General features: G+C 41.8%; 2 protein-coding genes, 1 long non-coding RNA gene and 2 pseudogenes across 7 annotated transcripts; 3 read left to right on the top strand and 2 right to left on the bottom strand.

The window, feature by feature from the left end:
• Positions 1-220: 220 nt before the first annotated feature.
• Positions 221-3,013, top strand: LOC119264055 (annotated as a pseudogene).
• Positions 3,014-4,735: 1,722 nt separating this feature from the next.
• Positions 4,736-6,563, bottom strand: LOC108417808 (chemokine XC receptor 1-like). The gene is made up of 3 exons (XM_037541003.1): positions 6,259-6,563; positions 5,974-6,027; positions 4,736-5,891 (listed from the first exon to the last, which is right to left on the bottom strand). Exons 2-3 carry the CDS (start codon positions 5,975-5,977, stop codon positions 4,924-4,926), a joined length of 972 nt encoding a protein of 323 aa, XP_037396900.1. The 5' UTR covers positions 5,978-6,027; positions 6,259-6,563; the 3' UTR covers positions 4,736-4,923.
• A 2,512-nt stretch (positions 6,564-9,075) lies between these two features.
• On the bottom strand, positions 9,076-12,650 carry LOC119264004. Its single transcript, XR_005130695.1, has 3 exons — positions 12,382-12,650; positions 10,785-11,073; positions 9,076-9,162 (listed from the first exon to the last, which is right to left on the bottom strand). It is a non-coding gene; the product is annotated as an uncharacterized LOC119264004 (long non-coding RNA).
• On the top strand, positions 9,159-27,809 carry LOC108433369 (chemokine XC receptor 1-like). 5 transcript variants are annotated; one of them, XM_037540997.1, is made up of 4 exons: positions 9,159-9,309; positions 18,393-18,675; positions 24,408-24,690; positions 26,444-27,809. In XM_037540997.1, exons 3-4 carry the CDS (start codon positions 24,687-24,689, stop codon positions 27,445-27,447), a joined length of 1,008 nt encoding a protein of 335 aa, XP_037396894.1. In that variant the 5' UTR covers positions 9,159-9,309; positions 18,393-18,675; positions 24,408-24,686; the 3' UTR covers positions 27,448-27,809. The 5 variants fall into 5 exon arrangements, with proteins under 5 accessions (XP_037396894.1, XP_037396895.1, XP_037396896.1 ...); XM_037540998.1 differs by having other exon boundaries at positions 24,411-24,690; XM_037540999.1 differs by lacking the exon at positions 18,393-18,675 and having other exon boundaries at positions 24,411-24,690.
• Positions 16,757-18,295, top strand: LOC108433347 (annotated as a pseudogene).
• Positions 27,810-27,821: the final 12 nt, after the last annotated feature.

Genomic DNA, 27,821 nt, shown 5'->3' on the forward strand with positions numbered 1-27,821 from the left:
AACCCTATATTTCATTGAAAATAGTAAAAAGACAAAATATCAAATGTTGAAACTGAGAAATTTTATTGTTTTTGAAAAATATCTGCCCATTTTTGGGATAAAAGGCTTTCCTGATTAGAAGCTTAGCTATATTTTTTATGAGTCAAGCGTTTAGATTTAATCAAAAAGCATTAACTTTGGCCTCCCATCAAAATAACCTGCAGAAGGGATGTAACCCAACATGCAGACAGTCAGTCATTTTATGAAAGTGTGTAAGAGAGAAGTGAGACACTATCTGTCTCTGTGGTTTCTGTTCTTTGTTTAAACGCATTCATCAGCATTTTCTAGAGTTTCTGTTCTGAACCTGAGTTGACCACTGAATGTTACACTTTCTTGCAGTAAGTGACATGTTAGAAAAGATTTACTCTGTAACCAATCACAAGCTTGATATCGTCTAAAGTGGCTGTATAACCCAGTGTCAGATGATGAATGTTTGAGACTTCTCGTCACAAGACAGAACTCTCCCAGTACTGAAAGAACTGTATGACGTCTCTTATATTAATCGATTGAATCATTTTTCCCACATATCAGACAAAACAGACTGGATTTCTAATGCAGGCTGCAGAAGGTGATACCTGCTCTGTACAATAAGCACTGATTTAGAGAGTCTGTAAGTATTTTACCTTTCCTTGTTTTAGTTTCAGTGCACAGTGTGGCACAAGATTACAAAGCTACATGCTTATTTTTCAGCATCTTTGTTAGGCTTTATTGTAAATCATCAGTAGCATGTCAGTCAGACTGATTATTTTAATGTTGTGTGAGCAGATAGTATGTTGTAGGCTTGAGATGTACAAAAACAGTGAATGGCTGTCTTTAGTCCTTCTGTTTCTGTGTTATAGTGTCCTAATCCTCCTTCCATGTGACACAAAAATGGATAAGAAAATGCTGTTTATGTTTTTACTTCATCCAAATTGTTCAACATTTATCTCAGTGATAATTAAAGCACTTCACTCTGACTGAGAGCAACAAAGAGCTCTACTTTAGTATGAACTGGTGAATAGAGGTGCTCTGTAGGTGTTAAACAGTTCTTTCTTTGCTTTCCAGAAAACAGTGAAGACAGAAAATATGCAAGTGTTACATCTGTATATTATGGCTATTCTAATAATTATGTGGATAATTTTTTGCCTACTGAAGCTTTTAGCTATAAGACTGTGACCAAATTCGGATCCGTTGCAGTTCCCATGTTCTTCACCATTGTGGTCCTCCTCAGTCTCATTGGTAATATCCTGGTTCTGGTGATCCTTGGACTCGGTAAAAACCTCAAATCACTGACCAACATCTTCATCCTCAATTTGGCTCTGTCTGACCTGATCTTCACTCTTGGACTTCCGTTTCGGGCCTGTTTCTACATCTGAAGCTGGACATTTGGTGATTTTATGTGTAAAGGTGTGAACTTCGTTGTCTCTGCTGGATTTTATAGCAGCATTGTGTTCCTGGTACTGATGTCTTTTTAGCGCTATGTAGCAGTGGTCCGTCCTCTGACTGACTGCAACAGAGTTTTGTAGTGATTCTCATTCTTGCTTGGATGTTCAGCTTTTCAGCAGCTTTGCCAGAATTACTGTACAGCGAAGTCATAGCTGATCAAACAGACTCTGACGCAACCCAATATGGCTGTAAGTTTAGCGGCACTAAAGCAGTTGTTGGTGTTATATATTACACAACTATTTTTTTGTTGTTGCCTTTTCATTTATTGGTTTTTGCTTCATAAGAATTATTCAGAATGTCCTCAGGTCTCAGACAAAACAACAGACAAGGGATTATAAAACTGATCTTCTGTATGGTGGTGGTGTCCTTTATCAGCTGGGTTCCTTATAACATTGTGATGTTTCTGAGGTCTTTATCTTTCCACCAGATGATGACATGTGATGAGTTCATTCATTTTAACTATGCTATTTATATATGCACAGTGCTTGCTTATTCCCACTGCTGTCTTAATCCGGTGCTTTATGGGTTTTTTTGGTGTAAAATTCCCAATTTATTTATGAACACTTCTACAGAAAATGTTTTGATGTTGACTCGACGTGGACTTCAGAATGAGAATGATACAAATGAATTCTGCCAGTTTTATGTATGCCAAAAATTTGATCTAATGCTCTCCAATTTAATAAATTATTAACTAAATAATAATAACCTCTCCTTGGATCACCACCTTACAATGGTGGAGAGGTTTGTGTGCCTACATGATCCTAGGAGCTATGTTGTCAGGGCCGAAAGCTCCTGGTAGGGTCTCCCAAGGCAAACAGGTCCTAGGTGATGGGCCAGACAAAGGGTGATCCAAAAACCCCATATGAACGATAACAACAGGACCCAGCTTCCCTCGCCCGGATTAGGGTTACCGGGGCCTCACCCTGCAGCCAGGACTGGGGGAGGGGCTCCTCAGCGAGCACTTGGTGGCCGGGCCTTTACCCATGGGTCCCGGCCGGGCTCAGCCTGAAAGCGCTACATGGGACCACTCTCCCATGGACCCACCACCCATGGGAGAGGCACTTATGGGGGTCCAGTGTAATGTGGATTGGGTGGCGGCCGAAGGCGGGGCCTTTGGCGTTCCGTTCCTTGGCTACAGAAACTGGTTCTTGGAACGTTACCTCTCTGACAGGAAAAGAGCCCAAGCTAGTGGATGAGGCTGAGAGATACCAACTAGACATAGTTCGGCTCACCTCAACACATGGCAGGGGCTCTGGAACAGACTCTCTCGAGAGGGGTTGGACCTTATTCCATTCTGGGGTTGTCCAGGGTGAGAGGTATCAGGCAGGAGTGGGCTTACTCATAGCTGCCCGGCTCAGTGCCTAAATGTTGGGGTTTTTTCCGGTGGACGAGAGGGTTATTTCCCTGCACCTTCAGGTCGGGTAACGGGCTCTGACTGTTGTCTGTGCTTATGCACTGAAACGCAGTTCAGAGTATCCGGCCTTCTTGGAGACCCTGGAGGGGTTGACAGGAGGCTGAGCTGGAGGTGGCGGAGATGAAGATGCTGAGATTTTCATTGGGAGTGGCAAGGATGGACAAGATTAGAAATGAGCAGATCAGAGGGACAGTGAAGGTGGAGCAGTTTGGAGATAAAGCCAGAGAGGCCAGGTTGAGATGGTTTGGACATGTGTTGAGGAGGAATAGTGGATATAATGGTCAAAGAATGTTGGAGATGGAGCTGCCGGGTGGAAGGAGAAGAGGTAGACCTCAGAGAAGGTTTATGGATGTAGTGAAGGTGGACATGGAGATGGTTGGTGTAAAAGTAGAGGAGGCAGTGGATAGGGCAAGATGGAGGCAGATGATCCGCTGTGGCAACCCCTAAAGGGAGCACCCGAAAGAAGAAGAAGAAGAACTGTATGAGTAATAAATTATAATAGTCATCATAATGTGAGATGTTGTTAATGTAAGACAATGTAAGACAATGTAAGACAATGTAAGACAATGTAAGACATTGTTACTAGGCTGTTGGTAAATGGTCTATACTCCAGTTGGTAACTGGTCTACACTACTTCTTCTTTCAGTAGGCTGAACAGCTTGACAGAGAGCACAGAGGTTAACAGACTCCTCCAACAATGTTCAGAAATATTTACATTTTTCTGTTTTTTACTGGGAAAAAAAAACAGTAACCTTACAGAAAAGTGTGAAAATTACAGAGCCCTGCTGGTGATATCCTATATAAATGAAAATAATGCATGACCACGACTTAGTAAGGCATGGGAACAGGGTATTTAAGTCCTAACTTAGTAAGGTAGGGGAACGAGATCCTAATATATGGCCATGGCTTAGCAAGGCATGATCTCGTACCCGCACTTTACCAGGACATGATATCTCATTCCCATGCCTTACTAAGTTATGGCTATGCATAAGGATCTCATTCTCATGCATTATTTATACATGATGCATTTTATTTATACATGATGTCACCAGCAGGGCTCTGTAGAAAATAGTCAAAACTTTAAATGTAATTTAGTGTAAAGATATTTTTTCCAAGCAATTTTGGACCATTTCTGTTGGTCCAATTTGCATTACACTTTCACACAAGGTTAAAGGCAGCTGCTGTGTTTAAATGAAGTAGAAAAACTTTTAATGTTTTGGCTGACCAGCTTGATTGTATTTTATAAAAATAAACATATTTTGAATTCTGGAGCATTCCAGAATAAGTAGGTGAATTGGTGAATTAGGTGAATAAAAGGAGCATATGCCAAGGGACCTTCGCTATCTACTGTGCTTAATATTGTGAAAAGACAGTATGCATAAGTGCCCATTTTGAATTTAATGTCATTGACACATTTTTTTAAAAAGTTGGGACAATGTTTACCCCTGTGCTGCACCACCTCTTCTTTTAACAACACCCTGTAATGGTTTGGGACCTGAGAAGACACTGTTGTAATATTGAAGGTAAAATGTTTTCCTCTTCTTGTTTGATGAAGGATTTCAGTTCAGTGTCTCTTTTGTGGTATTTTTCATTCACAATGCACCAGATATTTTCAGTGGTGACAGGTCTGGACTGCGAGCAGGCCAGTTTAGCACTCAAACTATTTTACTACAGAGCCATGGTGTTGTAATACATGCAGAATGTGGTCAGCAATTTGTCATTGTCTTGCTGAAATAAGCCTGAGAGCCTGTTCAAACTCTGTTCTAGCAACAAAACTATCCCTGCACCTAGTTTTTCATAACTGTGTTTGGAAAAAATCACTGCTCATGATCATGATGTAGAGTGATCAATTTCTGTCTGCCCAACTGTTCACAAAGATTGTTTAGTTGCTGTGTATATTTTAGCTCCAACATACCATTTTTTATTATCTCTGTATGGATTTATTTATTCATTTATTGAATAGGAGTGAATTAAGTCAACTTCTCGCACTCATAAAACTGAACATGAATTTCTACCAATCTCATTTAATGGAAGTTCACGTCAATTCAACATCGAAACATTTTCTGTAGAAGCATCCTCAAATTATTACGGAATTTTACATCAACAAAAACATAAAGAACTGGATTCAAGCAGCAGTGGGAACAAGCGAGCACTTTGCAGACATAAAGCGCAGAATCAAGATGAATGAACGCATCACACGATGTAAAAATGTCAATCTGATGAAAATGCAACGTGTTCAGAAACATCACAATGTTATAAGGAGCCCAGCAGATAAAGAACAACACCACAATAGAGAAGATCAATCTTCTAGTCCTGTTTCTGTTGTTCCTCTGGGACTTTGGGATGGTCAGAATAATTCTTATGTAGCAAAAACCCACGACTGAAAAGGCAACAACAAACAAAATGTTCTGTTGATATGTAACACCAATGATAGCTTCAGTGCTGTAATACGTACAGTAACGTTTTTTAGAGTCTTTTGGGTCAGGCGTGACTTCACTGTACAGTAATTCTGGTGAAGCTGCTGCAAAGCTAAACACCCAAGTAATGACAGGAAAGACAAATCCCTGCCATCTATTCCAGTCTGACCGAGGATGGGCCACTGCTACATAGCGCTCAATTGACATCAGCATCAGGAACACAATGCTGCTATGAAATCCAGCAGAGAAGATAAAGTTCACACTTTTACACATAAAGTCGCCAAACGTCCAGCTCCACATGAGATAGCAAGCCCAAAATGGAAGCCCAAGTGTGAAGATCAGGTCAGAGAGAGCCAAGTTGAGGATGAAGATGTTGGTCAGTGATTTGAGATTTTCAAAGAGTCCAAACATCACCAGAACCAGGACGTTACCAATTAGACTAAGGAGGACCACAATGGTGAGGACTATGGGAAAATCAGTGGAAACAGCTTTGATCAAAGCTTCGTTTTGACATAGCAGAGGAGGAGAGTAATAATAGTCATAATAGTCATAATATCCAAATGTGCTATTTGCATTTTCTCCCTCTTCACTGTTTTCTGGAAAGCAAAGAAAGAACAGTTGAACACCTTCAGAGCACTTCTGTTCACCAGTTCATACTAAATTAGAGCTCTTTCTTACCCATTTTTCTCTCCTGAATTGTTGTTTGTGCCGCACGGAAGGAGGATTAGGACACTACAACACAGAAACAGGACTAAAGGCAGCCATTCACTGTTTTCTCACACTGCATTTGTACATCTAAAGCCTACACTACACATCTGCTCACACAACACTAAAATAATCAGTCTGACTGAGATGCTACTGATGATTTACAATAAAGCCTAACAAAGATGCTGAAAATGTAGCTTTGTAATCTTGTGCCACACTGTGGACTAAAACTAAAACAAGGAAAGGTAAAATACTTACAGACTCTCTAAATCAGTGCTGATTGTACAGAGCAGGTATCACCTTCTGCAGCCTGCACTAGAAATCCAGTCTGCTTTGTCTTGTGGATGTGAAGATTCAGTCAGTTGATATTTAAGAAGTCATGCAGTTTTTCTAGTACTGGGAGAGTTCTGTTTTATGATGAGAAGTCTCAAACATTCATCATCTGACGGCGGGTTATATAGACACTTCTGAACGGACAGTTTAAAGCTTGTGATTGGTTACACAGTAAAACCTTACCAAACATGGATCTTCTAACATGGCACTTAAAAAACTGTGAGAACATGTAACCTTCAGTGGTCAACTTCAGAACAGAAGCTCTGTTTCTAAAAGAAGCTAATGACTTAATTTCAGCAAGTAGCAGAAACCACAGGTGACAGACAGTGTCTCACTTCTCTCTTACACAGGAGAAACGTATCTGCACCCTTATTCTATGTTTCTTAAAAAGACTGACTGTCTGCATGTTGGGTTACATCTGCAGGCTACTTTGTTGCCAGGCAGAAAGTTAATGCTGCTTGATTAAAGTTACAAATACATGATGAACATAAACACATAGCTGAGCTTATATGTGTAATCATTGGACATTCTGTTAAATAACAGTCTGGGTTGCTCAGGTTGGAAGACTGAATGTGAGAGGGTGAGACTTGTCTGTACTGTCTGGTATCCAGTTAGAGCAAACTAACCACGACAAGTTCTAAGAGTGTATGAAGCAGACTTTCCCACAGTTCTTGGTGGTTTAGTAGGTTTTATTTATTAGCCCTTGTCTTCAGCTGTTACTCATAAATGACATTTTCATGTTATATAAAGGTTATATCCAGTATATAGGCAAAAGTTTGGGTGCCCCTGGTCAAATTACATTTTTGGTGACCACATCCTTTGCAGACAACATACTTCTGCACACTTCTGTAACATGTCAAGTCAAGTCAGGAGGCTTTTATTGTCATTCCATCTTTGTACACAGTGGTGTAAAATTACGTTCCTCTAAGGAACACGGTGCAACATGAAACAGAATAAGCAGTACAAAGTGCAACGTGCAGACGTAAGTGTGCAAAAATATTGGACTAGAAACAATGCAGTAAATACTATAAATAAAACCAACATTAGACACAGTAAACAGACAGGACAGACAGCGTGAGCATGAGGAAGGGTTGTGAAATAAGGTGCAAAGATTAATTAACATGCTGTGGACTGTGAATACATGAGCACAGCAGTTCCTGAGGCAGGATATACATGGTACTTGAGTAAACACTGTATTAGCAGCAAGTTCCAGATAGTGCAAAAGAGGAGAGTGTGTGAGTATAGAATGTGTGTGTGAGAGGGGCTTTCAGTTCAGTCATCATGAGTTCAAAAACCAAATTGCTTGCGGATCAAAGCTGTTGCAGAGTCAGGCAGTGATGCACGGATGCTCCGGTACCTTCTGCCAGACAGAAGCAATGAAAAAAGTTTATGTGAGGGATGGATGGGGACGCCACAATGCTGGTGGCTTTGTGGATGCTGCATGTGGTGTAGATGTCCATGATGGTGGGAGAGAGACCCCAATGATCTTCTCAGCTGTCCTCACTATACACTGTAGGGTCTTGTGGTCTGAGGCGGCGCAATTCCCAAACCAGCCGATGATGCAGCTGCTCAGGATGCTCTCCACAGGCCCGCTGTAGAACGTGGTGAGGATGGGAGGGGGAAATGAGCCTTCTTCAATCTCCGCAGGGAGTAGAGGTGCTGCTGGGCTCTCTTGGTTATGGAGTTGGTGTTGAGGGACCAGGTGAGGTTCTCTGTGATGTGGACACTGAGGAACCTGATGCTCCTGATGATTTCCACAGCAGAGCCAGTGATGTTCAGTGAGGGGTGGCCACCTCGCACTCTTCGGAAGTCAACAACCATCTCCTTAGTTTTGTCCACATTCAGAGACAGGTTGTTGGTTCTTCACAGTCCTCTCTGTACACTGACTCATCGTTCTTGCTAATCATACCCACCACAGTCGTTTCATCAGCAAACTTGATGATGTGATTCTGTGGTTCTGGAGATGTTATTACATCTGGCTTGGCATTGTCATGCTCTGCGCATGTGCAAGGCTGACACCATTGTTGACCGAACAGGTCACACATTTGGGTTTGCTCATTTACTGACTTTTAGTTTTTGCTCCTTTATCTTGCTATTAATCCTTCTGGTTACTTGCTTTAACTAAATATTTATTTTGTGTCTTGTTTCTTTACCCTCACAATGTTGTTTTTTTATTTTTAGTTTTAACTAACCTTTATTTCTCTGTTTGGAATCTGAGAAAACACGAGCTCCAGACGCTGAGCAGGGAGCTGCTGCAGTTGGATCAACAGATCAGGGCTCCCCTAAAGTGGCAGACAGCGCTCCACTGGTGGAAAACCCATTTGGAAGCAGCCCAGGATACGTCCTACATGGTTGTTTCAAGACCAAGCCTGGCGGCGACTTCTACTCTGCCAGATGGAGCGCTACTACGTTTAACACCAGGATTGCCCATCTTCACACCCGCGCCGGAGCAGGGCTGGGAACGCCAGCGTGGCCGGGGAAGGAGAAGGTTTTCACCAATTCCTTCAACACTCAGTTTTACCTTCAGTAACCTGTTCAAGGCCCTCAGCTCACCACCTGCTTGAGTGCCTCAGAGAGAGAGTCAGGAGAGTGTTATTATAATTGGAGACTCAATAGTGAGACATCTTAAAGTAACTTACTCTGGAAGTAATTCGGCTATCTGTTGTTTTCCAGATGCCTGGGATATTTCGGCACCGTAGTAATTCATGTGGGGGTGGATGACATCTCATCCTGACAGAGCGAAGTCCTCAAGGAGCATTTCAGATTACTTCGAGATACCGTTAAGAAGAGAACCAATGCCAGGATCATCATCTCAAGACTGCTGCCCACCTACCGGACAGGAAGCAAGCTGTTCAGTAGGCTCTACGCACTGCAGTGCTGGCTCCAAGCCTGGTGTAACAACAACAGTGTCAGCTACGTGAGCAACCAGAATGTTTTCTGGGAGCAACTCAACCTGTAGTAGACAACGGACGACAGGTAAGTGCCTTTAATGATATAGACAATGTCCCCTTAATTGCTACCTTTCCTTCCTGTTTCTGCTGTCTTAACGCCGAAGCTTCTGCTAGTTATGTAGGGAGATTTTGCTCCAAAAACCTCATTAGAGTCATCAAACCCTAATTAAAAAATCAAAGAAACTGGCTTAGTGATAATGGCACAGCAACTCTACTAGAAGTTGCTCCTGAAAAGTACAGATTTATGCATAGAGTAAGATAGGGTAGATGAGGAGGAGTGACCTGCATTTATAATAGTGACTTTATCTGCAAAAGTACCTCTATTGGTGAATTCATGTCTTTTGAGTATGTTGCAATCAGACATTTTAATTATACATCTGTGTTAATAATTGTAATATTCAGACATTTTAACCGAATTGCTGACTTGTATTATTAGTAACTAGAAAAATCGGAAGTGTTGTGTTTTGTTTTCCAGTAACTTTTTTGAGTTGTATGTATTTTTACGTGTACAGATACGAGCAGATCTGGGGAGAAAACGTATTTCTGTTTTGGTCATTCTGTGTGTAATGCGGATTCTAAAGAAATTAAAAGAAAAAAAGAACCGAGTATATCCCATTGAATTAAAACTAAGCCAGAGCTCTTATGTATCCAGTGCTGTTGTGGGCTTACTGTATATGTCCTCTGTCTGTATAGTATTATAATACATAATGATGTAACAACAGTGAATACATTCAGTAGATTATCAAGAAACATTTAATTATGTAATATGTAAATAAAAATGGACTATACTCTGCTGAATTCGGTGGTTTTTCACTTTGAGTGTCCAAGTTCATATCTGTAGATGTTCACCTGAGGAGTCACTGAACATGTAACAGTTTTAACACAGACCAACATCCTCAGCAAGCTTTTAGAGACACACTGCTGACACCATTCAGTGAGTGGATTTTAACTGGATTAAGTTTTGGCTGAGCTTAGGGTTAGGGCCAGGGTGAGGGTTAAGATAAGGTTTTAGGTTAAGGTTAGAGTTAGGATTAAGATTAGGGCCAGGGCCAGGGTGAGGTCTGAGATTAAATATTGGGCTGAGGTTAAGGTTAGGGTTAGGATTAGGATTAGAGCAAGGGTGAGGGTCAGGATTAGGTTTTTGCACAGTGACATAATTGTTGTAATTTTGCCTCCAAGCATCACCACAGTGAATCTGAAATGAAGCATTAATTAATATTAAATCATTGTAATACACCACTGTATCAGCATCAACATGTTCTATAAAATAATTTTATATCAGGCCTAGTCATTTTTTTTCCACTCAGTTGACTGCAAAACCATACCAATCAAGTCTGAACTTGGACAACTTCTCATTGAATGGTTTCGCTTTGTTTTAATTATTGTCTACATTGTAGATCAATATTGAAGATCTATGAAGTAACAAGGAACACACAGAATTATGTAGTAAACAAAAAGTGTGAAACAACCCAGAACATGTTTTTACTTTAGATTCTTCACCTTTTGACATGACGATGACAGCTTCGCCCACTCTTGGCATTCTCTCAATCAGCTTCATGAGGTTGTCATCTGGAATAGTTTGAATTAACAGGTGTGCCTTGTCATGAGTTCATTTGTTGAACTGTTTGTCTTCTTAATGTGTTTGAGACCCTCAGTTGTGTTGTGTGGAGGAGGGGTTGGTACACGGTTCTATAGTTCTTTATAGAACTATATAGATAAACTGCACAGATAAACTGCACAGCTGTTAGCTTCTGATTGTCCATGACTTCTCTCTGGCACAGACGAGCATCTGGGAAAGACAAATGGTTAAAAAAATGACATTTACGTCAATAATTTTAGTCATTTATTTAAACAATGTTATGATTTGTCATCACTACTTTTCTCTCTATTGCCTGTATTTCTGCATATTTAAACAAAAAACTTGCAATGGCAAAAAAGGTTTGCATGCTCACTCCAGGAGAATAATTTTTTCACCCAATAAAAACATAATGTGCTAAATCACAGTTGTAATACATTAACTGTATTCTTTAAACGTAAATGCAAAAAGAGTAAAGTCTGTGTGCATCTGCAAACACTGGTGCATTTTTTTTTTGTTTGTTTGTTTGATTTTATCAGTGGAGCATGAAAAGATGGATATATGTAAATATTATGTAAATATTATGTAAATATGTAAATGTGAAATCACAAAAATACTGAATTGCAAACGTGCTGTTAACACATCCAACCCCCCACACATGGGCTTCATGGACTGGGGAGCAGACGACACGTTCTGAAACCCTAACAGCACCCGCTGCTCCTCTTCACTGTAGTTACTTCTGCATGTGATTATGAGGTGCAGTATTTTTTTTTTAATAAGCTTGTTTTCATGACACAAACAGCCCTTCTATTTATCTCTCTTTTATTCATGATGCAGTTCACCCATGGTAATCACTTTCAAACAGATCTTTCACAACGTGCAGACATAACAGTGAGTAAAAGTCTTAAAATGCGGCAAATATTCAACTTACAATACAGCACTACAGTTGTAAGCAAAAGTTTGGGCACGTCTGGTCAAATGACCTGCTTTGTTGATTTTCTAAGTGAAAAGAAGTGAACACATCCTATACAGACACACACGTCTGCACATTTTAATGCACACTTACTATTCATTTGCTGAACTTAACACATTGAGGAATAAACACAACTCTGAAGCCTGTCCAAAACTTACGGCACATTTTAACTTTAACATTTTAATAGATGTTGTGCACTGAATTTTACAGAGAAATGAAATCCCTGCCTGTGGAGGGCGTGTGTTCATTTATTTTCACTTAGGAAATCAATATAGTGTCATTTCACCAGGGGTGCCCAAACTTTTGCATAAGCCAGTAAAGCAATAACATGTTGAAGTAAATAAGTTGATGTTTTGTTTATTTTATACTTCAGGCGCCACAAGGAATGTGAGAGTCTGATTGTATCTCTCAGGTGAGAGCAAAATAGTAATAATGAAAGTGAAACAAGGCAAGAGCAGTCTTACAGCGGAGCACTCAGTCTAGAAAATGCTGGACTGAAAAAAACCCAACCAAGGTCTGCTGCCCATTCACAGCAACAAAATACTGACCATTCTCAGTTCCAACCTCCAAGACAAAGAGGAAGGTCTTCTTCTGATCATCTGGCCACAGATGCTGCATCATGTTGCTCCCATACTAATGAAGAACACACAAAATCTGAAATTTGAGTTTCTATTGGATCTTATGACTCAGTTATCCAGTGCAAATCTGTGAGTAATGAACTGAGATTTAAAGCTGGGACACAAACAAGTGTTGAAAGAATCTGGTGCAGGATCTTCACTGTGATGATGGCTTCAGATCTAAGAGAAAATCAATGATGATTTAGAGAGAACTACTGAATAATTTGCCAACAGCTTTGCTTTCAACATGTGAGTTAAATGGCATTATACTCAACTATTGCAAACCTAGAGAGATGATCCAGTCTGGCTGCTGCTTCTGCAGGCTGGGTTTGTCCTGGTGAAGGTTTCAGAGAAGCTCTGAGTGCTGAAGTTCACTGTCTGACTCTAGTGTGGGGGACATGATCTGCCAAAGTAAAAAACAAATAACAGTAAGAATAAATGACTCCGTGAATTAATATGTGAACTGGAATTGCACAGAATAATGATAAATCTAAAAATAAATAAATGTATATAAAATAATATATTAATAAATAAAACCTTACATAAATTAACATGTCTGCATTTACTTATTTGTCTATTTAGTGGACAGATGGACTAGTTGTACAACTATAAAGTGCTCCTATATGGTAAGTGGAGTTGATAAAATGGACAATGAGTTTAAATTCAGGGTAGCTGTACATTAAGTGGCCAATGAGTACAATGGTGTACTGCACACTCCACATTCCATACTTTTCTTTAACACCTGTTTATTGATATATGGTAACTATTACCTATATACATGCTATTCCACCCATTTTGTCTGTGCAAGATATGTATATTTTTGTAAGACAATTAAAGCTGTTGTTTCCAAATGATTTCTAGTGTTGTCACTGAAATTCATGTATGCATAGAGGTGAGTTTTAAGAATCAATGACTTTAACAAAGTAATACAGCACATCCTGGTGTAACGCATGATAACACACATCATGTTCTTAAAACTGCAGCAGAATGTTGATTGCTTTGCTATGTCCACTTCTGTTCATTCACTTTCGAAAAATGAAAGAAAATTAAAAGATGTCCAGCCCATTTAAGGAGAATTTTCATTTTAAGGTAATTTCGTTGGGCTGATATAGGGTAAGTGTATGATATAGCCCTGATTTGGCACACATCTGACCCATTTTAGGTGAAGCTGAGGTTATGTTCTTTGGCCCTGATTTGGCCAGAACTTGGCCCATGTAAGGTGGGTATATGGTAAATTTATTTGGCCCAGACATGGCCATGCAAGGTGAGTATATGGTAAATGTATTTGGCCCAGACATGGCCATGCAAGGTGAGTATATGGTAAATGTATTTGGCCCAGACATGGCCATGCAAGGTGAGTATATGGTAAATTTATTTGGCCCAGACATGGCCATGCAAGGTGAGTATATGGTAAATTTATTTGGCCCAGACATGGCCATGCAAGGTGAGTATATGATAAATTTATCTGGCCCAGACATGGCCATTCAAGGTGAGTATATGGTAAATTTATTTGGCCCAGACATGGCCATTCAAGGTGAGTATATGGTAAATTTATCTGGCCCAGACATGGCCATGCAAGGTGAGTATATGGTAAATGTATTTGGCCCAGACATGGCCATGCAAGGTGAGTATATGGTAAATGTATTTGGCCCAGACATGGCCATGCAAGGTGAGTATATGGTAAATTTATTTGGCCCAGACATGGCCATGCAAGGTGAGTATATGGTAAATGTATTTGGCCCAGACATGGCCATGCAAGGTGAGTATATGGTAAATGTATTTGGCCCAGACATGGCCATGCAAGGTGAGTATATGGTAAATTTATTTGGCCCAGACATGGCCATGCAAGGTGAGTATATGGTAAATTTATTTGGCCCAGACATGGCCATGCAAGGTGAGTATATGATAAATTTATCTGGCCCAGACATGGCCATTCAAGGTGAGTATATGGTAAATTTATTTGGCCCAGACATGGCCATGCAAGGTGAGTATATGGTAAATTTATTTGGCCCAGACATGGCCATGCAAGGTGAGTATATGGTAAATTTATTTGGCCCAGAAATGGGCATGCAAGGTGAGTATATGGTAAATTTATCTGGCCCAGACATGGCCATGCAAGGTGAGTATATGGTAAATTTATTTGGCCCAGATATGGCCATGCAAGGTGAGTATATGGTAAATTTATTTGGCCCAGACATGGCCATGCAAGGTGAGTATATGGTAAATTTATTTGGCCCAGACATGGCCATGCAAGGTGAGTATATGGTAAATTAATTTGGCCCAGACATGGCCATGCAAGGTGAGTATATGATAAATTTATTTGGCCCAGACATGGCCATTTAAGGTGAGTATATGGTAAATTTATTTGGCCCAGACATGGCCATGCAAGGTGAGTATATGGTAAATTTATTTGGCCCAGACATGGCCATGCAAGGTGAGTATATGGTAAATTTATTTGGCCCAGACATGGCCATTTAAGGTGAGTATATGGTAAATTTATTTGGCCCAGACATGGCCATGCAAGGTGAGTATATGGTAAATTTATTTGGCCCAGACATGGCCATGCAAGGTGAGTATATGGTAAATTTATTTGGCCCAGACATGGCCATGCAAGGTGAGTATTTGGTAAATTTATCTGGCCCAGACATGGCCATGCAAGGTGAGTATATGGTAAATTTATCTGGCTCAGACATGGCCATTTAAGCTGAGTATTTGGTAAATTTATCTGGCCCAGACATGGCCATTTAAGGTGAGTATTTGGTAAATTTATCTGGCCCAGACATGGCCATTTAAGGTGAGTATTTGGTAAATTTATCTGGCCCAGACATGGCCATTTAAGGTGAGTATATGGTAAATTTATCTGGCCCAGACATGGCCATTTAAGGTGAGTATAAGGTAAATTTATCTGGCCCAGACATAGCCATGCAAGGTAAGTATAAGGTAAATTTGTTTGGCCCAGACATGGTGGACCTGTGGCTGAGCTGAGGCAGCCAGACTCACCCTGAGTCAACACGGTACATGAAGGCCAAAAGTGGGCGATAAGAGAACTGCAGACGTGGCGCATATTTGAGCCAAATACTCATTGCTAGCTGGGTCAGAACAAACTCACAGTGATGCTCCGCCTGTTAGAGCCTCCTACTATTGATCAGAACCGTTAGAAACTGAATCCCTGTTAGTTTGTGTTTCTCTGTGGCACAGACAAGCATTTGGGAGAGAGAAATTATTATATTGTGATTCTTCATCACTGCGCGTCTCCGGTGGAAGGCGGGGTCCCGGTGACCTCTCAGGCAGCAGGTGGGGAGAGGTGAGGGATGGGAGGGGAAAGAAGGGGTGCTCCAAACTTCCTTGGAGCAGGAAGAGGAGGGAGAGGTGTTCCAGTCCTCCTGGGAACTGGGACTGGAGGCTTGAGGGGTGGTGTGAGGGGGGGCTCCGCAAGCTGCTTCAAGTGCTTTTCAGCATCTTGGACGACAGCCTGCAGCTCCTGCCAGCTGGCCAGGTGCAGGTGGCCCAGGGTCTTGATGGCCTCTTTTTCTGCTGGGGAGACTCCCTGGATGTGTTGCCATCCTTCTCCTGGGTTTCGGCACCACTGTAGCACTGCAAATGCTACCCCAGGCTCAAGGAGGACACTGGAGCCTCTCAGCTCTTTTTAAAGTCTGATCTGGCTGGAAGCCTGAGCGCATCTGCTGGCTCTCATTAAGGGCAGCGTGAGGGGGGGCGGGGCCCAGGCGACGGAGCTTGGGACTTGCTCCTTGTCGCCCCATTGTCGTCGTCCTCCTCCCCCATCACTCCCGTGACTCGTGTCACTCTCGTCCGACAGGGGAGCTCGGGCTTTGTGCTCTGCCCCCTCCTGCCCCACTCGCAGCTGAGGTTTGTCATCACTGGGTGTTCGGGCCCACACACACACACACACACACACACACACACACACACACACACACACACACACACACACACACACACACACACACACACACACACAATATTTTCAAAAGTGTTCACTCACCCCTCCAAATCATACACAGGTGTATAAAACCAAGCACCTAGGCCTGCAGACTGCTTCTACAAACATTTGTGAAAGAATGGGTCGCTCTCGGGAGCTCAGTGAATTCCAGTATGGTATCAGGATGCCACCTGTGCAACAAGTTCAGTCGTGAAATTTCCTCACTACTAAATATTCCACAGTCAACTGTTAGTGGTATTATAACAAAGTGGAAGCGATTGGGAACTCTTAATGAAAGGAAAGGAAAGTGAAAGGAACTCAGTGCTTTAGCAGACCAAGAGGTTTTGGTCAATTTCATGCTCCCAACTTTGTGGGAATGGTCAAAATTCCCATAAATATACTCCTAACCCTTGTGGATGGATGGATATATATACATATATGTATTCCCATAAACACACTCTTAACCCTTGTGGATATAAATATGCTGGAGAAGCGGCTTGGAAAATGGATGGATGGATAATGAGGAGAGGAGCACAGACTATGTCTCTCTGAGCTCTTGTTGGGTTTCCTGGTCAGTGAGCGTCAGCCCCTCCCCTGGCCGAGCCACAATATGTATCTATATATGTATCAATCAAAACAGAATCAATCTTTACATATTTAACTATCTTTGCTTTCCAGAAAACGACACTATAGAAGAATACGGACACTATTACCCAAATTCTTCCATGGATAATGAACCATGTCCCCGGGAGGCTGCGATCAAATTTAACCCTATTGTACTTCACATACTCATCTCCAATGTGGTCCTCTTCAGTCTCATTGGTAACATCTTGGTTTTGGTGATCCTGGGACTCTATGAGAACTTCAAGTCATTAATCGTCTTCATCCTTAACTTGGCTCTGTCTGACCTGATCTTCACTGTTGGACTTACAATTTGGGCCTCTTACTACATCTGGAAGTGGACCTTTTTGCATATTATGTGTAAAAATCTGAACTTTATCTACTCTATTTCATAGCAGCATTGTGTTCCTGACACTGATGACTATTCAGCACTATGTAGCAGTGATCCATCCTCTGTCTCTGTCCCATCATTGCTTGGGTGTTTAGCTTTTCAGCAGCTTTGCCAGACTTGGCATTCAGCCTCATAGCTCAGGTAACAGCCCCCAAAACACTTTACTGTGAATATTTCACCATTTTAGGCATTCATGGTGTCATATATGAGCAGAACATTTTTTGGTTGTTGACTTTTCAGTCATGAGCTTCTGCTTCATAAGAATTCTTCAGACCATCATCAAGGCCCAAACAAAGAAGAAAGACAGGACTGTAAGACTCGTCTTCTGCATGGTGGTGGTGTCCTTTATAAGCTGGGCTCCTTATAACATTGTGGTATTTCTGCAGACCTTAGCTTATTATCCAACAGACACTTTCAAAGGGCATCTGGAGCACAACACATTAAAACAGCTAAAGTAATTGGCAGATGTGGCTTTAACCTTTATTAACATATGTCCTAAATGTGGGTGGTATGCATGCAGATGTTAGCTCTGTAAGTGATAACAGCAATCGCAGGGCTGTAATTCTGCATCCAGATGGGCGATGGGTCATCTCAATAAAGACACCATGCTCAGCATGCAATAACACTCTAGCCACCCCAGTCCTTCAAGCCCACACTCCTCTGGTGAGAATGAGGGTCCGCACTGTTCTGAAGGAATTTACAGAAGGAACTGTTTTGTCAGTAGCTGGCTTCATACTGGTTTGTCCTACTAAGTGGCCTCATATACAATCATATAAGCAGTTTTCTTTATTAGATGCACCACTGAGCTTCTACAGTAGTCTCTGTAAAAGGCCCTGGAGCGTCTTCACAACAAAACTCTTTCACTTTTAACGTCACTCCATAAAAGTATGCAAAATGACATCTAAATGAATGACTAAATAATTTAGTCACTGTAAAATGTGTAAATGTCTCTAGATTTTGTGTATATTTAATATATTTGTTTATTTTCAGTAGAGTGACTCCCTGAGCCTCAACACAAGCATCTCAATGCCTACAAGTCCTGCCATGTTGTACAAATGGAAGTGAAAGTAAGCGAGTGGAGCTCTCACGCTAGAAGATCCTGGGCTGGATAAATCCAGCCGGAGTTACTGGGCACCGCAGCGCTGAGTGAACACTGGACGCACAACATCCTACAACTGTTCCAGATCCGTTACAGAAACCGAATCCCTGCTCGCTTCTGCTTCTCCGCGACTTCTCTCTGCGGCACAGACGAGCGTCTGGGAAAGAGCAATGGGTAAGAAAATGACGTTTATGTTTTAAAAAGATTTTAATCTTTTATTAAAACAACACTGATTTGTCTTCACTGCTAGAAAACTGAAGGGTTTCCTGCGTGTTTAAAACAGATAACCGGCAAAAACCGAACAAAATCGCCAAACTTCAGTTTTGCCTGTAAAAGTACATCAAGTAAATGTGAAGACGAGCGAAGTCTGTGTGTTAAATATAGAGTCCAGTGAGCTGAAGAAGAAATGTAAATGTATCATCTTATCCCAGAAAAAGCAACAATAACAACAACAACAACAACAACAACAACAATAACAATAATAATAACAATAATAATAACAATAATAGTAGTAATAATAATAATAATAATAATAATAATAATAATAATAATAATAATAATAATAATGCATTCTCTGAGCACGTCTCAGTGCAGACATGTTTACAGACAGACCCCGCTGTTGGGGGGCTCTACCTTCACACTGCACTCGCCCTCGTGGTTTGTATTTTGTTCTGCTGTCATTCTTCAAGATCCGTGTGAGCGACATGAGGCTCAGCCTCGTCCCGGGAACAGAGCTCGTTGAGCACGAGAGTCTCGCTAGAGCCGCGCTCGCGCCATCTCCGTCGTTTAGTGTGAGGTGGTCAAGGTGGTCGCAAGTCGGTCTTTTTCAAAATAAGCCGTGTTTAATATTATCGTAAGTTTTAAGTCTGTCCATGCAAATAGTGATGTGCCAGGGGCGCGCGCGTGAGAGAGAGAGAGAGAGAGAGAGAGAGAGAGAGAGAGAGAGAGAGAGAGAGAGAGAGAGAGAGACAGAGAGAGAGAAACCGAGTGAAGGAGAGAGAGAGAAAGAGAGAGAGAATGAAACCGAGTGAAGGAGAGAGAGAGAAAGAGAGAGAAAGAGAGAGGGAGAGCGAGAGAGTGAAAGAGAGAAAGAGAAAGAGTTATAGAGAGATAAAGAGAGAATGAAACAGAGTGAAAGGGGGAGAGAGAGAGAAAGAGAGAGAGAATGAAAGAGTGAAAGTGAATGAGAGAGAGAGAGAGAGAGAGAGAGAGAGAGAGAGAGAGAGAGAGAGAGAGAGAGAGAAAGAGTGATAGTTAATGAAACCAAGTAAGAGAGAGAGAGAGAGAGAGAGAGAGAATGAAAGAGTGAAAGAGAGAGAATGAAACAGAGTAAGAGAGCGAGAGAGAGAGAGGGAGACAGAGAGAAAGAGAAAGAGAGAGAGAATGAAAGAGTGAATGAGAGAGAGAGAAAGAGTGATAGAAAGATAGAGAGAGAATGAAACCAAGTAAGAGAGAGAGGGAGGGAGAGAGAGAGGGAGGGTGAAAGTGCTGATATGAAAATGTTATTTTTGTGTTCGCATCTAGAGTTTAGTTGATGACAGAAGTAGATCCTTTGCAATCACCACCCTGAAAGATGGCAAAACAGAATCAATCTTTACGTTTAACAATCTTTTCTTTGCTTTCCAGAAAACGACACTATATACGAATACGAAGACAATTACTACTATTACTCATACATTCCCGTGGATGATGAATCAAGTCCCCAGGAGGCTGTGATCAAATTTGACCCTATTGTACTTTCCATATTCATATTCATGTTCATTGTGGTCCTCCTCAGTCTCATTGGTAACATCCTAGTTCTGGTGATCCTTGGACTCTACGAGGACCTCAAATCACTGACCAACTGCTTCATGTTTAATTTGGCTCTGTCTGACCTGATCTTCACTCTTGGAATTCCATTTTGGGCCTGTTCCTACATCTGGAGCTGGATATTTGGTGATTTTATGTGCAGAAGTGTAAACTTTGTCTTCTCTGTTGGATTTCATAGCAGCATTGCGTTCCTGATGCTGATGTCCCTTGAGTGCTATGTAGCAGTGGCCCATCCTCTATCTGTCTGGACCAAATGCCATAGTTCTGCAGTGATTCCCATCATTGCTTGGGTGTTGAGCTGTTCAGCAGCTTTGCCAGACACACTGTTCAGCGAAGCCATCAAAGACCCAACAGAGCCTGACACACTTAACTGTGAACTTAACAGCGTTAAAGCGTCCGTTAGTGTCGCGTATGAGCAGAACATTTTTTTGGTTGTTGCCTTTTCAGTCATGAGCTTCTGCTTCATAGGAATTCTTCTGACCATCTTCAAGGCCCAAACAAAGAAAGACAGGACTTTAAGACTCGTCTTCTGCATGGTGGTGGTGTCCTTTGTAAGATGGGCTCCTTATAACATTGTGATATTTCTGCAGACTTTAAATCATCATCAGATCGAGTTTTTTACACAATACAGTGTCTTTGCTCAGCTTAACTACGCATTTCATATCTGCAGATTACTCGCTTTTTCCCACTGCTATGTTAATCCAGTAATTTACATTTTTGCTAGTACAAAAATAAGGAATCATTTGAAGGCACTTCTACAGAAGATGTTCCAACGACAAATGAATACAGAATTCTATCAGGCAGAAATTTACTCTGACAGTTCAATGTGAAGCAGGACTGAGGATACACGTCATTCCTGAGTCACCTTCCACACAAAAGCAATGTCAAACTGAGGAAGCGCAATATTGCAGCGTTTTATTTTTATATTCCACACTATGCATGCCTTCAATACCTTCATCTACAACATTATTCCTCACCATTTCACCTAGCAACAAGCAGGTCACACCCATTTAATTCATACAACTATGTATCATAATCATACTCTTTTAAATCTCATATCATGCTTAAATAATGTCTGTACTATGTTGAAATTGGAGACTGTGTTTTATGTACTGTGTGATGTAGCATTAACTTTCACTTTAATGGCTTATATTCTGTCATGTATAAATGATTAATAAAGAGTTGCCACAGCTATATTTTTGTCATTTATTTCTGAAATGCTTTCTAAATATTTTAATATTCTTAATATTTTAAAATTTTACTTACATACAAGTGTCAGCTGGCAACCTTGCGAAGAGCAGAGAACTTGAGGAAACTTCACAAAAAGAAGGAACACACAAGAACACTGTTCTATAAAAACCCCTTCAAGTTTGTCAAAGATCTCATGGCCAAGGAAAAAAGTGGAACCCTGAAAATTTCAAAGCAGGAACTGGAAGAACATCTTGAAAAGATCTACCACAACACAAAAAGGCACGAACAGCTAGTTATCCCACATGACATCCCACCTATTCAACCTCCTGAATTCAACCTGGAGACTGGCCCTCCAAAATGGAAGCACATAGAGAATACAGTACAGTGCACAAGAGCAGCGTCAGCCCCAGGGCCAAATGGAGTACTGTATAAACTCTACAAGAACGCACCAGATGTTCTACACTATCTTTGGGGGCTCATGAGAATAGTGTGGCAGAAGGGAATAATACCTAAGGCTTGGCAAAGGGTTGGAGGTGTGCTAATTCCCAAGGAGAAGGATGCGACAGAAATTAGTCGATTCCAACCAATCTGCCTTCTCAACATTGAGGGGAAAAACTTTTTCAGCGTAATAGCACAGAGGTTGTCCACGTACCTGGAGAAGAACAAGTATGTTGATACATCCGTACAGAAGGCTGGCATTCCTGGGTTTTCTGGATGCTTGGAGCATACCAGTATGATCTGGCACCAGATCCAAGTGGTGAAGAAAGACAAAAGAGACATCCATGTCATCTTCCTTGACCTGGCCAGTGCCTTCGGATCAGATCCCCATAACATCCTCTGGGAATCCATCAACTTCTTCCACGTTCCAGCCTCCGTCAGTAATTTAGTAAAAGCATGCCTTAAGGACCTGCAACTGGCCTCAAGATGGGTGGTGGGGGTGAGCGCCTTCCACCTAACCGACTGACATGACCACTCTGACCACTACTGCAGCATGCACCAGGCAGCTACTTGGAAAACTGCAGGAGAACATCAAGTGGGCCCAGATGAAAATCAAGCTGAACAAGTCATGAAGCATCTCAATAGTCAAGGGACAGTTTAAAGACGTGAAGTTCTGCATTGGTGACGACCCAACACCAACGGTGTCTGAGCAACCTGTCAAAAGCCTGGGCAGATGGTACAATGCAAGCTTCAGGGACAAAGACCAAGTACCGCAAGTAAGGCAGGACATCATCAAAAGTCTACAAAACATCAACAAGACTCTACTGCCAGGGAAGCTCAAGCTCTGGTGCCTGCAATTTGGGCTTCTCCCTCGGGTAATTTAGTAAAAGCATGCCTTAAGGACCTGCAACTGGCCTCAAGATGGGTGGTGGGGGTGAGCGCCTTCCACCTAACCGACTGACATGACCACTCTGACCACTACTGCAGCATGCACCAGGCAGCTACAAAAGTCTATCCGGTTGAGGTGCGATGCAGAGGTTTTGTGGCTTCTTCCACCATCAGGCTGCTGAAAGACCTTGGTATCCATGGACAGTCTTTGCAACAGACAATTAGATCAGTCTCTGAACCAAAAGAAGCAGCCAGTGGATATGGATCAAGCAGAAGGACCTGTGCTGGGCTCAAAGAGCATCAGCATGACCTGCTCACTAATCGCCCCCACCTCATTCCTCATTTGAGAACACAGGTCAACACCCTCCAGTATGTGGTCAGCTTTAGGCTTGACTCAGGGAATAGGATGTCCCCTGCCTTCCATAGTCCCATGGGTTGTGCCATTTAAACAACCAGGCAATTCTCATGATTGGGCATGGGACACAAGCTCAGGTTTGATCACCCTGTAGCTGGCCACCTTTGATGAGGGTATCTAGTTTCGAAAGGCCAAAACACCCCATGATTCCAAGGTACACTACTGATGACGTGTCCTGAAATTACATCTTTCCCACATCTGAGACACAGCTCTCGCACATCTCTCAACATCAAGGCAAACCTCATGTTCCATCCACAATGACATCCTGTATCATATTTACAGCTTTGTTACTATAAAATACTAATTTTATTTATTTTATTGCCAGTAACTGAGTGTAAAAAGACAGGCCATTATTGACAAGGGAGCTTGAAAAGATGGATATGTAAATGTTGTTTTTGTGAAATAACAAATATACTGAATTCAAAAATGGGCTGTTAACGCATCCAAGCCTCCACACATGGACTTCATGGACTGGGGAGTGAAGGGCACGTTCCAGAGACCACATCAAACTCCCTCACTCCAAAAAGGCAAGCAATCCTTTAGGATGACGTGGGCCCTGATATGCAAAAGAAAATGAAACTCCTAACAACCATGCAAGACCTGGTAGACCACCAAAGCTGCCCCCTCTCTTGCTTCAGATGTTTAAAAAAATAAATAAATAATTAAAAGCTGCTGGTGTTCTCAGAGTAATGGGCTCACCAGACCAGGGCCCAGACCTCAACATCATTGAATGTGTTTGGATTTCTTGGATGAGCTGAAGCAAAAATATCTCTGCCGATTTCTTTGAAAAACTCAAAGCAAGTCTCTCGAAAAGGACACGAAAACCACACTCCTCTGGTGAGAATGAGGTTCCGCACTGTTCTGAATGAATTTACAGAAGGAACTGTTTTGTCAGTAGCTGGCTTCATACTGGTTTGTCCTACTAAGTGGCCTCATATACAATCATATAAGCAGTTTTCTTTATTAGATGCACCAATGAGCTTCTAACAGTAGTCTCTGTAAAAGGCCCTGGAGCGTCTTCACAACAAAACTCTTTCACTTTTAACGTCACTCCATAAAAGTATGCAAAATGACATCTAAATGAATGACTAAATAATTTAGTCACTGTAAAATGTGTAAATGTCTCTAGATTTTGTGTATATTTAATATATTTTTTTATTTTCAGTAGAGTGACTCCCTGAGCCTCAACACAAGCGTCTCAATGCCTACAAGTCCTGCCATGTTGTACAAATGGAAGTGAAAGTAAGCGAGTGGAGCTCTCACGCTAGAAGATCCTGGGCTGGATAAATCCAGCCGGAGTTACTGGGCACCGCAGCGCTGAGTGAACACTGGACGCACAACATCCTACAACTGTTCCAGATCCGTTACAGAAACCGAATCCCTGCTCGCTTCTGCTTCTCCGCGACTTCTCTCTGCGGCACAGACGAGCGACTGGGAAAGAGCAATGGGTAAGAAAATGACGTTTATGTTTTAAAAAGATTTTAATCTTTTATTAAAACAACACTGATTTGTCTTCACTGCTAGAAAACTGAAGGGTTTCCTGCGTGTTTAAAACAGATAACCGGCAAAAACCGAACAAAATCGCCAAACTTCAGTTTTGCCTGTAAAAGTACATCAAGTAAATGTGAAGACGAGCGAAGTCTGTGTGTTAAATATAGAGTCCAGTGAGCTGAAGAAGAAATGTAAATGTATCATCTTATCCCAGAAAAAGCAACAATAACAACAACAACAACAACAACAACAACAACAACAATAACAATAATAATAACAATAATAGTAACAACAATAACTAACAATAACAATAATAATAATAATAATAATAATAATAGTGCATTCTCTGAGCACGTCTCAGTGCAGACATGTTTACAGACAGACCCCGCTGTTGGGGGGCTCTACCTTCACACTGCACTCGCCCTCGTGGTTTGTATTTTGTTCTGCTGTCATTCCTCAAGATCCGTGTGAGCGACATGAGGCTCAGCCTCGTCCCGGGAACAGAGCTCGTTGATCAGCTGGGACTCGACGAGGTTCATCGCTCTTGAGCGCCCCTTCTGGTGCAGTACCACCCCAGTGATTTTCTCCTGTGGACCGTTTGGGAATTTCCTTGCCTCCGAGCGGGAATTCCCGCCAGTAAAGCGCCGACGGCCTCATTCCAAGAGGATGTTTAGAAGAGCAGCTGTAATGTCGGCAGTAAGGGGTGTTCATGATGCCGGTCTTACACCAAGCGGCTCTACAAGCGACTTCGCTGCCGCGGACAGGCACGCAGTGTCGTAATAAAAGCACGAGAGTCTCGCTAGAGCCGCGCTCGCGCCATCTCCGTCGTTTAGTGTGAGGTGGTCAAGGTGGTCGCAAGTCGGTCTTTTTCAAAATAAGCCGTGTTTAATATTATCGTAAGTTTTAAGTCTGTCCATGCAAATAGTGATGTGCCAGGGGCGCGCGCGTGAGAGAGAGAGAGAGAGAGAGAGAGAGAGAGAATGAAACCGAGTGAAGGAGAGAGAGGGAGAGCGAGAGAGTGAAAGAGAGAGAGAGGGGTTATAGAAAGATAGAGAGAGAATGAAACCGAGTGAAAGGGGGGGAGAGAGAGAGAGAGAGAGAGAGAGAGAGAGAATGAAACCGAGTGAAGGAGAGAGAGGGAGAGCGAGAGAGTGAAAGAGAGAGAGAGGGGTTATAGAAAGATAGAGAGAGAATGAAACCGAGTGAAAGGGGGGGAGAGAGAGAGAGAGAGAGAGAATGAAACCGAGTGAAGGAGAGAGAGGGAGAGCGAGAGAGTGAAAGAGAGAGAGAGGGGTTATAGAAAGATAGAGAGAGAATGAAACCGAGTGAAAGGGGGAGAGAGAGAGAGAGAGAGAGAAAGAGAGAGAATGAAAGAGTGAAAGTGAATGAGTGCGAAAGAGAAAGAGTGATAGTTAATGAAACCAAGTAAGAGAGAGAGAGAGAGAGAGAATGAAAGAGTGAATGAGAGAGAGAGAGAAAGAGTGATAGAAAGATAGAGAGAGAATGAAACCAAGTAAGAGAGAGAGGGAGGGAGAGAGAGAGGGAGGGAGAGAGAGAGGGAGGGTGAAAGTGCTGATATGAAAATGTTATTTTTGTGTTCGCATCTAGAGTTTAGTTGATGACAGAAGTAGATCCTTTGCAATCACCACCCTGAAAGATGGCAAAACAGGATCAATCTTTACGTTTAACAATCTTTTCTTTGCTTTCCAGAAAACGACACTATATACGGATACGCAGACTATTACTCATACATTCCCGTGGATGATGAATCAAGTCCCCAGGAGGCTGTGATCAAATTTGACCCTATTGTACTTTCCATATTCATATTCATGTTCATTGTGGTCCTCCTCAGTCTCATTGGTAACATCCTAGTTCTGGTGATCCTTGGACTCTACGAGGACCTCAAATCACTGACCAACTGCTTCATGTTTAATTTGGCTCTGTCTGACCTGATCTTCACTCTTGGAATTCCATTTTGGGCCTGTTCCTACATCTGGAGCTGGATATTTGGTGATTTTATGTGCAGAAGTGTAAACTTTGTCTTCTCTGTTGGATTTCATAGCAGCATTGTGTTCCTGATGCTGATGTCCATTCAGTGCTATGTAGCAGTGGCCCATCCTCTATCTGACTGGACCAAGTGCCATAGTTCTGCAGTGATTCCCATCATTGCTTGGGTGTTGAGCTGTTCAGCAGCTTTGCCAGACACACTGTTCAGCGAAGCCATCAAAGACCCAACAGAGCCTGACACACTTTACTGTGAACTTAACAGCGTTAAAGCGTCCGTTAGTGTCGCGTATGAGCAGAACATTTTTTTGGTTGTTGCCTTTTCAGTCATGAGCTTCTGCTTCAAAGGAATTCTTCTGACCATCTTCAAGGCCCAAACAAAGAAAGACAGGACTGTAAGACTCGTCTTCTGCATGGTGGTGGTGTCCTTTGTAAGCTGGGCTCCTTATAACATTGTGATATTTCTGCAGACTTTAAATCATCATCAGATCGAGTTTTTTACACAATACAGTGTCTTTGCTCAGCTTAACTACGCATTTCATGTCTGCAGATTACTCGCTTTTTCCCACTGCTGTGTTAATCCAGTCATTTACATTTTTGCTAGTACAAAAATAAGGAATCATTTGAAGGCACTTCTACAGAAGATGTTCCAACGACAAACAAATACAGAATTCCATCAGGCAGAAATTTACTCTGACAGTTCACTGTGAAGCATTATAAGTGTCCCCTTGCATGACAAAGAAACAAGGTAAAAACTGAGGAGGCACAATATCCCAATATCCCAATGTTTTTATATTCCACACTATGCATGCCTTGAATATCTTCATTTATAAAATTATTCCTCGCCAGTTCACCAACAAGGTGGCCACATCCATTTCACTCATGCAACTGTATAAAATTTCAAACTCCGCTCCAAGTATATTTTTTATGATGATGTTTTTAAGGTGTACTGCTGTATGTTCTAAATGCAATACTGAGCAAATATTGAGTACACTGTGTGATTTAGCTTCACTTTCATGTTAATGGCTTGTTCTGTCACGTGTGAGTGATCATTAAAGAGTTGGCACAGCTATGTTTCCGTCAT

Source organism: Pygocentrus nattereri, chromosome 9, assembly GCF_015220715.1.
Source record: "Pygocentrus nattereri isolate fPygNat1 chromosome 9, fPygNat1.pri, whole genome shotgun sequence".
NCBI classification, from domain to species: domain Eukaryota; kingdom Metazoa; phylum Chordata; class Actinopteri; order Characiformes; family Serrasalmidae; genus Pygocentrus; species Pygocentrus nattereri.